The sequence below is a fragment of the Herpailurus yagouaroundi genome, unplaced genomic scaffold (genome assembly GCF_014898765.1).
Source record: "Herpailurus yagouaroundi ecotype Mexico unplaced genomic scaffold, PumYag 196, whole genome shotgun sequence".
NCBI classification, from domain to species: domain Eukaryota; kingdom Metazoa; phylum Chordata; class Mammalia; order Carnivora; family Felidae; genus Herpailurus; species Herpailurus yagouaroundi.
In genome coordinates, this window is record NW_024412427.1 from 28,584,552 (window position 1) to 28,598,961 (window position 14,410).

General features: G+C 41.3%; 1 protein-coding gene across 10 annotated transcripts in view; it reads right to left on the reverse strand.

Moving 5' to 3' along the window:
• The window catches only part of KIF16B (kinesin family member 16B), a 289,984-nt gene that overhangs the window by 237,428 nt on the left and 38,146 nt on the right, over positions 1-14,410 (reverse strand). For all 10 annotated transcript variants that reach the window (XR_005782154.1, XR_005782151.1, XR_005782153.1 and 7 more), the window contains 5 exons: positions 14,339-14,408; positions 11,645-11,758; positions 5,349-5,465; positions 2,932-3,029; positions 2,030-2,139 (listed from right to left, as the gene is read on the reverse strand). Coding sequence is in view for 5 of the 10 variants with exons in the window: in XM_040447749.1 (XP_040303683.1) it covers positions 2,030-2,139; positions 2,932-3,029; positions 5,349-5,465; positions 11,645-11,758; positions 14,339-14,408 (509 nt within the window). In the remaining 5 variants the exon portion in view is untranslated. The remainder of the gene's footprint in view (positions 1-2,029; positions 2,140-2,931; positions 3,030-5,348; positions 5,466-11,644; positions 11,759-14,338; positions 14,409-14,410) is intronic.

Here is a 14,410-nt window from a genome sequence, read left to right on the forward strand (position 1 = left end):
TGTGTGTGTGTGTGTGTGTGTGTGTGTGTGTGTGTGTGTGTGTGTGTAATTCCATTTGTATCCTGCTTTTTTCTATGTAATAATATACTGAAGAATATTCTGTATCAGTTAAGGTGATTCTTCACTCATTTGTGTGACTGCAAAGTGTTCAACTGTATGCATGCGCCATAACCAATTTTAACCAGTCTCCTGTTGAAACTATAGACGTTGTTTACATTCTATTCGCAATTACAAGTCACGCGGATACAAATAATCTTGTACATAGGTCTTTTCAGATATGTGTGAATATTTCTGCCCAAAAAAAAAATTCTTAAGAGGCAGAAGTTCTGGATCAAAACACATTTGAAATTTTGGTGGATATTGCAAACACCGTTCTCCATAGAAGGCAATTTACACCCAGCAGCAGCAATGGATGAGACTGTCTATCGCCCAACACTGTCTTAGGCTTACTTACATCTGCCAGGGATAGGTAAGAAATGGTATCTTGAAGACTTTTTTATTTTGCTTTTCTCTGATTATGAGTGAGGCTAAGCATTCTTTCCTTCATTTAAAAATCATCCATATTCCCATTTCTGTGAAGTCTATTCACATCTTTTGTTCATTTGTCTACTTGGTTGTTGAGTCTGTTGTTATTGGGTTATGGAATCTCTTTATTATTGGGAAATTAGTCCTTTGTCTGGAACTTGGATGGAAAAGATTTTTCCTACTTTTCAAGTTGTCTTTTTACCTTGCTGACTGTATTTCTGCCAAATTTTTATTCTGTTCTGTTTGTTTTTTACCATTTCAAATTTAACACTTAGTTTATGGTTTCTAGGTTTTAAGTAAATTTTTAAAAGACTTCCTTTCTGCAAATTTCTGAAAGAAAAAATTAACCCACAGTTTCTTGTAGCCATTTTATTGGCTATTGAAAGTAGTCACTTTCAATATTAAAATATTTGTTCCATTTGCCATTTATCCTGGTACAAAAGCTGAGTTCTGATGCCAATTTACTTTTTTTTCCTCCCAGACAGCTTAACAACCAACATTTGTCCAATGTTTGAACATCAGATTTATTAGACACTAAATCCCCATAAGTATCTACATCATATTCTGGATGTTTTCCTCTGTCTGATTATTCTGCCTCCTCATAAGCCAGCTTTATAATATGTTTTAACATCTGATAAGACAATTAAAGGGAAGCATGAAGGCACAGTTAGCCTAAAAGCTATTAACAATAATAGCTATTCTACGCTCCACAAAACAAATACATAGTTATACACCTTACTTTGGGCATAAAAGGCAAAATTTTCATTGGAAATTTAATAAAATGCAGATGGGGCCTGTTAATACACCTGATGTCACCAGGTGAAAAAGACAACCAAAACAGGAACACCTTTAAGCCCATGACCAGTTCTCAGCCTTGCCTCCAACGAGACGCAAATGCAGGACAACAGCCACAGGAAAGCACATGTCTGTGATTCCTACAGGCCAGCCACAACTCAACGCCTATGCCAGGAAGTTGAGAGGAGCCAGCCTACTCATAAATAATTAGCAGGGGCCAGCCACCATTACTTGTGACGTTCCTCACAAGTGTCTGTGACGCAGCTAGTGTGTCACAATTCAAATGCCAAGGACCGCAGCACAGGAAACTCTGTCAACGCTCTTCTCTCAAGGTGAGGGGTCTTATAATCTCCATACAGTCATAAGCCACCATTAAGGTCAGTAAAAATATACCGCTAAGACACAATGCCACTTAAAGAGGCAGCCTACAGGGTTGGTTATCTTGCCTGAGAACAGAAAAACAAGTTTCCAGAGAGTTCTTATTCTGGAAGCCAGAGGAAATCTATTGGCAAGCCCACAAAATCAGTGAATGCTCAATGAAGTATAAATTCTTACTAGTGATAGCTGTAGTGACGACACATGTCATCTTTGCTATAATAAAATGCCAAAGATAAATCTTTTGCATATCGCCATTATCTCACATTTCCCCCTGAAACTACTGTTGTTACGGAAATTCCCAAGAACAGAGCTGTGAGATACTTGCTCTTACCCTCCACATAAGGTCCTTCTTTGGGATGCTCTCGGACTCTTAAATTGAAGGTTTTGGATGACTTCCGCCTAAGTAGATCTCGCACACGTTCATTATAAATTTCTAAGTAGCTAAAAATTTTAAACAGGATTGAATTCAGTGAAATAATTTCAGACAGTAATAACAACAAAACGACAACAATAACAACCGCAACATACCTTTATAGACAGTAACCATATATCTATCAGGTACCATGCTTAGCACTTTAAGTGGATTACTCCATTTAATCCCTACAACAGTCCACAAGTAGGTACTGCTATTATCCCCATTTTACAGGCTACATAGTGGAGGTGTAGAGTGTTTTAAACAACTGTTCAAGGCTACACAGCCACTGAGAGGTTGGGCCAGCCATAAACACCTCTGATCGCCGTGTCTGTCCTCAAACCCAATGATGAGACTGGTTCCCCACAAAGGTTTTATTTCAAGGAGGAAAAACACTCCTCATCCATCCAGATTTATTTTAAGATTAGGTGTACAGTGATCCTACCAACACAAAGAATTACACAAACCTTATTTAGCTAAAAGAATAAGGCAAGTGAATGGGATACACACTTCTAAGTCGAAAGCTCGCTCTCTTTCAGATAAACATCCTAGGTTAGAGTTTCTGACTTAGAGGGATTTTTTTTTTTTTTTTTTTTTTTTTTTTTTTGCCAGCCTCCCAAATCCTAATCCAAATTGCACCCAAGAAAGTCACTGAAAACAGACGTGTTTTAAGCTTTACTTCCAGCTCCGATAGTACAGGAGGGGAAAAGGCAGCCTCTCCCTTCAGGAATCCGCAGGCCTTATCTTTTATCTACTGCTCAAGCCTAGAGAGAAGCTACAACCAAGCTCACACATTCAGTTACTCAGGCCATGGGCCCTACCTGACTTCAGTTCGAAAAGATGCTTCATCCCATCTGGTGGTTTCATTTATTTGACTGAAGAGCCCTTCACAAATCCGAGGTATTAAGCCAGAATCGCCCTGCAGTAGAAGAGGAATGTCACAGCTGTCACTTGAAATAAAAGCAACTGATGGCTGAATCTGCAATTTGCCAGAGTGGATTCAGACTCAAGGGGCCTGCATGTCAACCCCAGGCCTACCACTGCAGGCCCCTGACACACCATCTACCCCCTCGGGACTGCTTCCCATCCTCTGAAATGAACGGATGAAGCTTTCTAGCTTCTACATGCTGGGTCTAGGGTAATGTACAGCTATCAGCTGTTAATCAGTTGAATCCTGGCTTGAAAACAGACCTATTCCTTAACTTTTAAACAAGATGGTCTCCAGCTGCAGAATAAATATGGAAAAGCTCATAAGGCCAAATGGCCAAAGAAGGTGAAATATATGCTGGGCAGAAAAGAAAAATACCAATGAAATCTTCGTAAGCACTCAAAGTAGCTGATAAGTCTTAAAATGTAGGTGACAGGACCACATTAAAACATGTAGTGTGTCCCTCCTTTGATGCACTAATCCCTACACTGGCCTTCCTAGACAGATTTTAATAACATCATATTACTTATACAATGTGGGCATCTTCAGGAATATTCATGTTTCAGCCAGCATTAACAAGCGACAAACCTCAGAACGATGCTAAAGATGAAGCCAAGTATTCTTGCCAGGAAACCAAAACTTCAGAACTTCAGTGTTTCCCTCCAAAGACCCTCTCTACCTTCACCCAACATTCCCCCAACCCCAGCAAAAAAATAAAAGAATTAGTGGGGTGCCTGGATGGCTCAGTCAGTTGATCATCCGACTTCAGCTCAGGTCATGATCTCACGGTTTGTGGGTTCGTGAGTTCGAGCCCCACATCAGGCTCTGTGCTGACTGCTCAGAGCCTGGAGCCTGCTTTGGATTCTGTATCTCCCTCTCTCTCTGCCCCTCCCCTGCCCATGCTCTGTCTCTCTCTCTCTCAAAAATAAATAAACATTAAAAAAATTTTTTTTAAAAAAAGAATTATCTTTACAGCTTTAAGAGATTTTTTTCCCTTATACCATTAAGTTGGTACCAATTCTTATCAAGGAAAACTGGGCTTTTCACCATATTTTTTGTTCTTCCTTTAAAAAACAAAATAAAAAGGAAGACCCAAACACTACTCAACCGAAAGATCAGAGAAAAACAGGTGTAATTCAGGAGTACTTTATGAATGTTTAACTTAAGTAAAATAGCTACTAACAAATCAACATGTAAATTTCATTTTTTTAGAGAAGGTTTTTTCTTTTCTTTTCTTTTTTTTTTTTTTTTTTTTTTTTTTTTTTTTGTAAAGGCACAGTGGGAAACTCGGAAGGGAAGGGAGAAGTAATGATAAAAGGAAATGTGAAACTCCTGACCCTAACTGTTCACTCTCCTATTTATTCTTCCGTTCTGTTCAGCACTGAGGATTCACAAGACAGCATCCATCTACTTCCGTAAAGGAAAAGGCTGAATTTAAGAAGCCAGGTCACAGGCACTCAAATACTTTCATCTGGAAAGACCCACCCTCCTTCAGGAACGCACTACCACTACCTTCCATGAGCCACCAAACTTGCAGCACTAAAGACACCATGTGCCTGCCAGCAGGAAGCCCTGTGACCCTCTGCTCGTACCTCCACATCTAGAACTGGCCACAGGTCGGACAGGCAGTGAAGAGAGTTTTTACTGGGACATAAATAGAACACACAAACACTACCTAGATCTGGAGAAAACACAGAACGAGATAAAGTTCCTGCAATAATGTATAGCTTTTACTTTTCCATATTTTGGGGTAAGTATAACTTTAATGTCTGTTAGTTTATACAGCATAACTACTAAACTCTACATACTCCGTAATTACATAGACTCCATACAAACTACATAATTCTCTTTTGATGTATATGCTGGAGTTATGTAGTACCTTCCCACCAGAGAGTTAGATTTTCTTTTTTTTTTTTTTTTTTACATTTTTCTTGGGGAAAATATGTTTTGAATAATTTTAAAAAGAACAGAGTTCAGTAATTTTATTCAAACTGTTGTGTTGGCAGAAAAGAAGAATAAATTACTTGTGGGCCCAGCATACTTTTTTGATAAGATTATAAAGCCTTTAAAAACGGAAAATGAACTGAGACTTGCATCCATTATTCATGCTTATAAACTTAAAACTATTTCTAATTTAAAATCTCTCAAAGGAAATTTAGTCCAGCTTATTACTGAGTTTTATCTTATTGCTAAAGAATGATCAGAACATGAAAAGCAAGTTAGTACAGACCAAGTAGATAAAAGAGATAATTCTATCAGTCCAAAGAGAGATAATAAGAAATTTTCTTCCCACAGTGTAAAACAACGTACAGAATTTCCCATCATAGTGTATGACTTTCCCGATCCAGTTTGCCCATATGCAAAGACACAAGCATTATAACCTTCAAATGCAGACTTCACGACATCTGTGCCGAGGGTGTTGAAAACCTGAAAGCAGGAAAAACAAACACAAAAGACACAATTACCATAGATTTTAATAAGAACCCCTTTAATGTCGACAAATATTCTTGAATGCTACTTTCGTCTTGCAAGTATTACACCACATAAATAAAATCTTCGCACAACTATTAACAACAGAGTATGTGTGTACCTCAGTTTTTAATCAAAAGGAAACTTTTTAAGGAAGAAAAGAGCAACCCCATCCTTTTTCCTACTTAACAAAAAATTCCTGAATGTAAACAAGGCAAAATGACAGTCATGTCTAAGAAGCAAAGATGCTTTTAAAGCATGATGATTTACCATTTCAGAATTAAATAAACTTACAAAGTTGTGCATTCTATCAGAGCTTCCAGAAGCTAAATATTCAAAACCTAAAAATCACTGCAGCCAGAAGTTATTGCCCAAAGCATGCCAAATCAATACTGTCATTTGAAGAGTCCGGCTATTCATCAAAATAAGTCTCAGAAGGTTGAGTGATGGGTGGGTGTGAATGAGGCTGGGAAGGCCGGGCTCCCCTGAGTTAGAGTCCAGATGCTTTCTCCTATTTGAATATTGGCCTCGGATGGAGAAGGCAGGGACAGGAGCTGTGTGGGGTCTGGGGTTGTGCCTACACTGGCCTGAGACTGTGTCTGATGTACCACTCAGCTGCAGTGGGACACTCTGGGAAATGAAACAGGATGAAGGACAAATACTTCGCCCAGACAACTGATGTCAGTGAGGCCAATCGACATGTGTGGCCATCCTGAGTACACCCAGTTGGGAAGGGGACCAACCAAAGCTGCCCAAACCCCACAAGCCTTCACGTTGCCCCTTTCCCCTGTCAGAGAGGAAGCATGATCGGGTTCTTAGAGCCAGGAAAAGTGAGGCACTGTTTTGTGGCGTCACCACAGTCCAAGGTGGGAGCCTCATTAACCCCTCAGGAATGTTTAGTCTGTGTGAGTGATGCTGAATCAGCTGAACTTGAGACCCATCATCTCCCCTTCAGGGTTCTAAGCCCTGCAGCCAGAACACCCATCCTTAGACAAGGCTGATAAACACTAGGCCCCTCAACCTCAGCTCCACATAAACTATCCCTGCTACTAACACAGCTTATCATCCAAGGACAAAATATAAACACAGTCAACCGGACTTCAGCTTTCTTCAGGTACCATCCTGCCGCCATCTTGCTTTTTTTCCTCAGTTTCTCGGTCAAAGATTTCCAAACTATCATTTCAATTGAGTCACTTCCAAAATGACCAGTCTCATTCATACTGTTAATTTGTATCCATTTCAGCTCTAAGAGTGGATATTTTCTAGTCCTTTTCTCAAATTCTGATGACTTATTCAACTCTCAATGGTAATAGCAGGTCACAAGGAGTTCGCATATTGGTCCTCATAAAATTCTACAGGGTGAGTAAGCATCACTTAGATCTATTTCTCAGGGGGAGAAGTGAGATGAGTGAACATACACAGTGAGTGGCAGAGATGGGATTTGCACCTGGGTATTTCTGACCCCAAAGCCTGTGCTAAACCCTTCAGTGTCCTCTTCCCACACCCTCAACATCAAGCATGAGGCCCCAGTCCTCCCTGAAAGGACCTCCTCCCACAAACCATGAAAAGGCAGAAGCCAGGAATCCCAGGGAGGCTCAGGGCTCCAGACAACCTATCTAAAATCAGTTTTCACCATGGTATATGGAACATGAGGAAAAACTCTAAATATTTCTTCAATTCTCTTTGATTAAGCAAAAAATAAAAATCATACATCATTTTCACCCTATCATGGGGTGCCACTGGATAGGAAGTACAGCCTTCCATAAAGTTCTCAAAGAATAAAAAAAGGATCTTCTGTAATACCTTTGTCTGAGGCTAAAACAAACTCATTGAAAATATATTTAAACCAAACCCAACGTTTTCAAAATAAAATTCTTTCCCAGGATTAAAAATCCCACCCACCAGGCTGCCTATGTGGTTCAGTCGGTTAAGTGTCAGATTTTGGCTACGTCCTGATCTCACGTTTGGTGAGTTCAAACCTCACATAGGGCTCTCTGAGGTCAGCGTGGAGCCTGCTTTGGATCTTCTGTCTCCCTCCCTCTCTGCCCCTCCCCTGCTCACACTCTCCTGCACTCTCTCTGTCTCAGAAATAAACATTTAAAAAAAAAATTTTTATAAAAAAATCCCACACACCATTTTACTATTACCTATTTCTCCAGAAAGCCAACTCAGCTGGATTTCTCTAACAGATCTGGGGGCCTGGAACAGGAGGAGGAGGGTCCTGGTGCTGGTGAACATGACTGCAAAACAGGCCTAGAATACGCAGGTCTGGATGCACCGAGACCCAGGCCGGGCTCAGTCTCAGCTTCAAGTAACCTACCCAAAGTTGTCCCAGGACCCAGAGAAGCAGCGGGACACTGTCCACATCTTTGGGGTTCTTGGCAAGGAAAAGAGGCTACCCCAGTGCAGCTCCCAGGAAGGACCTGTTTAGCATCAATATCAAACCAAAGTGGAGAGGGAGTGGCTGCATTGTGAGACCGAGCTCTCCCCTCCTCGACTGGCACTGGCGACTGGCATCAAAATCCAGCTGAGATCCTCACCTGGCCAGGTGACCCAAATAGCTGTACATCTGAGCACAGATTTTCAAGTGGATTTCCAGAGCGATCCAAGGCATCCCAGGGCCTCAACTGAGGGGAACTGCCCACAAGAGGGCACTGTTAAAACAAAAGACTCATCCATTCAGCTTGTCAACTGGGAGATTTTAGGTTTCAAGTTTCTCCAGGGTTGAATCAAGGAGATCAAAGCCTCCCTTTGGAGTTTTGAAGAACCATTAAGAAAATCAGACCTTATTTAATGGTCTTTAATTTATGTGAATACAGACTTAAATTGTCCAATGATTTTTTTTTTCCAAATCTAAAATTAATTTGTAAGGAAGAAATATTACTGGTCATCTTACTTGCTATTTAACAGTAAGGGAAACTTAGGTTGAACTCTAGTAATAGGCATGATATATTTCCTCAAGATGCCCCTCTATCCAGATGAGAAGGATAAAAAGGAGGAGGAAGAGAAGACCAACATCATGCTAAGCTTGCATCTTCCCGTTTATGCAGGGGTACAACTTGACGGCTCAAATCCTGGGCCAGAGATGACAGCATGAAAACTTTATTTTTTTTTTTTTAATTTTTTTTTCAACGTTTATTTATTTTTGGGACAGAGAGAGACAGAGCATGAACGGGCGAGGGGCAGAGAGAGAGGGAGACACAGAATCGGAAACAGGCTCCAGGCTCCGAGCCATCAGCCCAGAGCCCGACGCGGGGCTCGAACCCACGGACCGCGAGATCGTGACCTGGCTGAAGTCGGTTGCTTAACCGACTGCGCCACCCAGGTGCCCCAACAGCATGAAAACTTTAATCAGTAATCAAAATTGAAGCTATTTTTAACATTAGGGGTGAGGGAAGATTACCCTTCTCTTTAGTAGAGTTTCAAAAAAAATAGGTATTTTCCTGTATCTATGCTGATTTTATTAACATGTGCTTCTGCTAGAAAGTAGTACTGTATTTACTAATACATCACCACGCTTTTTTAGTTTTGTAATTTAGTAGAACAATCTCAGGTTACTTATATAGTCGAAAAACACAAAACACCTGAGAAGAGACGCTACCCATCACTCGAAGCATGGAAATTATCCCTATCAGAAGCTTTGCACAAACTAAAACTATTCTTAAACTCTGAGCATTTATTTTTAACTTCCAAAAGAGCTAAACTTGTTACTCTTTCCCTGATCTTGACTCTTGTAGAACCAGGAAATGTCATCTGTTCCCATAAATTAACCACCATCTGTAAACGACTTCTGTCAGTCAGCAAATGTTTACCGAGCATCTCCAGCGTGCCAGGTCCTGCTGTCAACACACTGCTCTGCTCCTCCCCCCATGGACTTTCCCTCACCACAGCCCTCTGTCCCCAAAAGGCCTCAAATTCAGGTTAAATAAGGAGGAAAATCCAACCGTTTGCTGTGTAAGTTAGACATGGAAACCTTCCTGGCTCTTCATCCATCATCTCTTGAGGACATTGTGAAGACTGTGGAATGAATTGGCTTTTCCCTGAACAAATTCCCTCACACCAGCCACTTCATTTTTATTCCTGTATTAAAGCCCAAATCTGGATTCCAATATCTATAACATTCTATTCCTCACCAGCTGCCAATCTATTCCTAGCTGCCAATGTTGACCAATCCAGTTACCTCAACAGCAAAGTTGCTGTGAAACAGAAAACCACAGGCCCAAAATGGAGTCACTTATGCTAGGCCAAGTCACCAAACCGGGGTTCAATACCTAACCTAACTGCAGTTTCAACCTCACCCAGATATGCAGTCTCAACTGGTCGGTCAGGAATTTTCTGATCAGCACCAATGAGGTCATCTCCCACATGGGCCCTCTCCATCCCCCAGAGGAAGATGAGGTGATCCACCTAAACAACACCCTCTACTCTTCTGCCTAAGGGAAGATGACCTTGCCTGAAACAATCTTTTCTTGTGCTACTTCTCCCACCCTGTTTCTGCCTATAAAATCCTTCCATCTTGTACAGCTCTTCAAAGTTCCTTTCTACTTGCTGAATGGGATGCTGCAGGATTCATGAATCGATGATTTTCAAATTTACTTGGTTGAATTTTGTTCTTTAACACTCCTCACTCATTTATTCATCAATAAGGCTGCCCTATTCATCTATCATTTAGAACAAACCAACCTTATGCCCTGAAGACCCTCCAGTGGCATCTCCCCTGCCCTACACATCAGCCCCAGGATCTCATCTCGGCTACTATTAAGTCCATTAGGTGTATGGACTTGAGCACATTATTTAAGCTCAGAGTCTCTTCGACAAAGAAAAACGGAGCTAAAGTGAAACCTGGCCTTCTGAGAATGAAGTGAGACAAGTACATGAGTGCCAAGCAGAGTTTCAGACACCAACACAAACTCAAGCAACATTAGTTCCTGGCCCCTCTTTCATCCCAGGCAGCTAATCGTTCTTTATGGCTCTCAATCTTATTGCTGTCATCCTTTCGATTTTTGCCCTGATGCTGAACCCACACATTCTGGATACAAACACTCCAATCTTCTCCTTTGAATAATTTCTTTAAGTTGTCTATCTTAACTCCAACATTTACATTGCCTCTATAAGCCGACTTCTTCCACAAACCATGTGCTTAACCAATGCTAAGTTCTCCAATGTCGAGGTGTGCAAATCTGCTAAAAAATGCAGTTTGGCTCAGTGGGGTCTGGAATTGGTACAGATTTTGCATTTTTAACATGCTCTAGTCAATGCAGTGGTTCTGGAACATGGACACACGAAGTTGCAAGCAACTAGACAATAATACCACTTTAAGATGCCACCGCATGGATTATAACCCAGGGTAGGCAAGACGGGAATTCTTAGTTGTAACACATGCAGTCCTAAAGCAATATATCTGAAGAAACTGTTAAGAAGCCAGGAAGAAACCCATATTCCTCCCCTTATACCGATGCTTCCCCATAGCTCTACTCTGTTTAAACACCCAACTGGTCCCACCCAGGGAAATCCCCTTAGTCTGCGCACATGCAGCATCAATATGCAATGGTCTCCTGGGAGGATCTCCGAATCTGTTCTTCTATGCCATGTCACATCCACATTTTAGACCATAAAACCCTATAGCACCGGTTTCTTGGACAAATTACAGCTACATTCTAGATTCTAGAAAAATTCTGAACAAAATGCCCATTCCTTCTAGAACCCTTCTTTTGAGAATCCTAAAATGGTCCACAGGAAGTGGGGCTTTGGTCTGAAATCTAACTTCCAGAGCCCTGCATCACAGCAGGACTCAGAGCTGAGCGGCTTATTTGCTGGGCTTAGCAATATACAAACGGTGCTCCCCAAATGATTTGCACAGCTCCTTGAAAACGGTAGTCCTTTCCAAGTTTGGGGGTGGGAGGGTGGGGGGAAGTTATGATCATCATGCTTAGAAGTGAAAAACAAAATCAACTTTTTGGGGACTGAATTCTTCTCAGGCTTAATGGTGCTATGTAACAAAGCTAAATTAGCAGAGGTAGATTTTACATAAATTATATTGAGAAAAAATCAGCAAGATGTTTTATAGAGTTTTAGGATGGGCATTTTTTCCCTCAATATGGAAATAAATCAAAATAAAGATTATGAAAATATCATACCATCTCTTGTGAGACATAATCTGGACTTTTCGTATCAGCAGAATAAAAAGAGAAGTCATAGGTGAAGGTCTTCGTCCGTTCTCTTCCTGAGTCCCCAGTCCCTCCTTCTGGTATCTAGACAGGATTGTGATAATAATGTAAAGAGCACTGCTAGCTAAATGATCTATCCAATTCAAGAAAAAGAAAAATCCATTAAAAATGTATAATGATCACTTGACTAAAAAAGCATTTAATTCCTCCTGAACACCCTCCTAAATACATAGGGAGAGAGAGAGGGTAGGAGGGGGTAAGGTTGGAAGGAAGGGAGGGGAGGGGAAGGATGAGGTGGGGGGGGAGGGGGAGAGAGAGAGAGAGAGAGAGAGAGAGAGAGAGAGAGATCCCAAATTCCTCCCAGCAATCCAGGCTATGATATGACCCAAGGCGTCTTTTCTGGACTTTTATTATGATTATCTTATATGAAGCCAACACTCTGGCCAGACTCTTATTTCTTTCCTGGCTTCAATTCTTTTTACTGTTCCCTCCAACCAAAACCAACAGAGTCAGGGTCTACAGAACTCCAAGGGGTGCCATTCACATAGATGGTGATGTGACTAGAGCCCCCTAGAGTTGTGCAGCTTTGTGGCCCCACTGTAAACTCCAGGTGGGATGCTTCCTCTCCCATGAAGCTTCCCTTGGGCACTACAACCAGAAGTAATTGCTCCCACCTCCGAGAGGCTAGATTCTCCCAGGACATATTCTGAGTTTACTGCAGATATTTGCATGTATCTTGTCTACCTTGCTATATACCTAAATTGAGCCAAAAACCATGTTTAAAAATCATCATAAGCCACCAATGCTTTACACAGTTCCCTGGACACATGCTGAAAAAATTTAATGAGCATCATATTTTCTAATATAATTCAGACTCTATAAATACACAATTTCTATGGTTCTTATTAAAATGTTAAAAATCTGGACATCTGTTTTTGTTAAATTGGACAAGGAAATGTTTGTAAAACTCAAAAGGCACCAGAACAATCAAGGAAAATAGATTCCATAATGCACAAAGAAGAGAAGCATCCAAAGCCAAGGGTCTCTTAGCTCTGTTCCAGTAAATATAATTTTTTAAAGATTAAACTTGTACCAAAGCATGGTGAGCAGACAGATACATGAAGCAAAGCAAAGCAAAGGTAACTAACAGGAGGTGATGGTCAAGTGATGACAGGCAGAAATACAAGTAGATGTGGGAGGCCAAAGGAGGGCAAGCCAGGTGGGGCCAGACAGAGCTAGAAGGTATCAGGATTGTGCTCAGAGGAGAAAGAAAGACATTCCACTGGAGAATGCCTGGGGCAAAGGGACACGGAGCCTCAAAGAAAGCCTATCAAATTATCTAGAGCATGGCCCAATTGGAAGAGAGGAGCATTCCCCAGCTTCTATCACTGGAGATCAAGTAGACTACTTTGAGATTCCAAAGTATCTAGTCCCTTGAGCCACAAATTAACAGAAATCCAACTAGAGATTGATCTGCACTTGGCCATGGAGCAGCAGGCCTCCGAAACCCCAACCTGTGAGTTAATGACAAATTTGGGAGGACAAAGGGGCAGAGTCCACCAAGCATATGATTTACTATTATTAATTTTACACTCATATCTCCCACCAAGTGAAAAGTATTCACAATTCTTAACAAATTCACTGACCAAAGGAAAGAATAGGATATTTTAAGTGCAAAAGGAAGAAATATGCCATGCTAGAAAATTCTGGGTTTTTCCAACTTTTTCAAAACTCTTTTTTTTTTTTTTTTTAATGTTTGTTTATTTTTGAGAGACAGAGACAGAGTGTGAGCAGGGGTGGGGCAGAGAGAGGGAGACACAGAGTCCAAAGCAGGCTCTAGGCTCTGAGCCCTCAGCACAGAGCCCAATGCGGGGCTCAAACCCAGGCACCGTGAGATCATGACCTGAGCCGAAGTCGGGACGCTTAACCAACTGAGCCACCCAGATGCGCCTGGACTGTCCTTTCCAGAAAAAAAACAAAACAAAAAATCCATTTTTTTAAATCTTTCGTTCCCTGAGTTTTTAATAATAATGTAAGTTCCCCTTGCCAAGTTTAAAAACATGATTATTTTCATTAAGAATTGAAAGAGGGGCACCTGGGTGGATCAGTTGGTCATATCCAACTCTTGGTTTTGGTTCAGGTCATGATCTCATGGTTTGTGAGTTCGAGCCCCATGGCAGGCTCCACGCTGACAGTGCAGAGCCTGCTTGGGATTGTCTCTCTCTCCCTCTCTCTCTGCACCTCCCCTGCTCGTGTTCTCTCTCTCAAAATAAATAAAGAAATTAAAAAAAAAAAAAAGAATGGAAACAAATCTAGGGCCAACAGTTACTTAATGATTCACAAAATGCAGCTAGATGCCAGGCTTAGAATCTAGCACAGGATACAGGATAACATTGTGTATGTAGTCGGGGCTAAATCTGTGAGTTTGCACACCAAGGCTACAGCTTGAAGGTTCTGAGACCAAATAAAACTAGGGGGCGGGAGAAGAGATAAAACATAGCCCTTCACTTCATGACTGAGCCCTAGACAAGTACAAGTTGACGTGGCTAGCTGAACTGAGAAGGAGGGGTAAGGAAATGGCAGATGTGTTTTATTTACCCAGAAATCATTTTGACAATAAAACAAACACGGAGGCTCGTGGAGCGTGGCCAGGTTGCTACTTGCCTTTAAGTTTGTGATTGTTGTTTTGCTTTTCTCCATTTGAATAATGAATTTGGCTTCCAAGTCCTTTTCCCT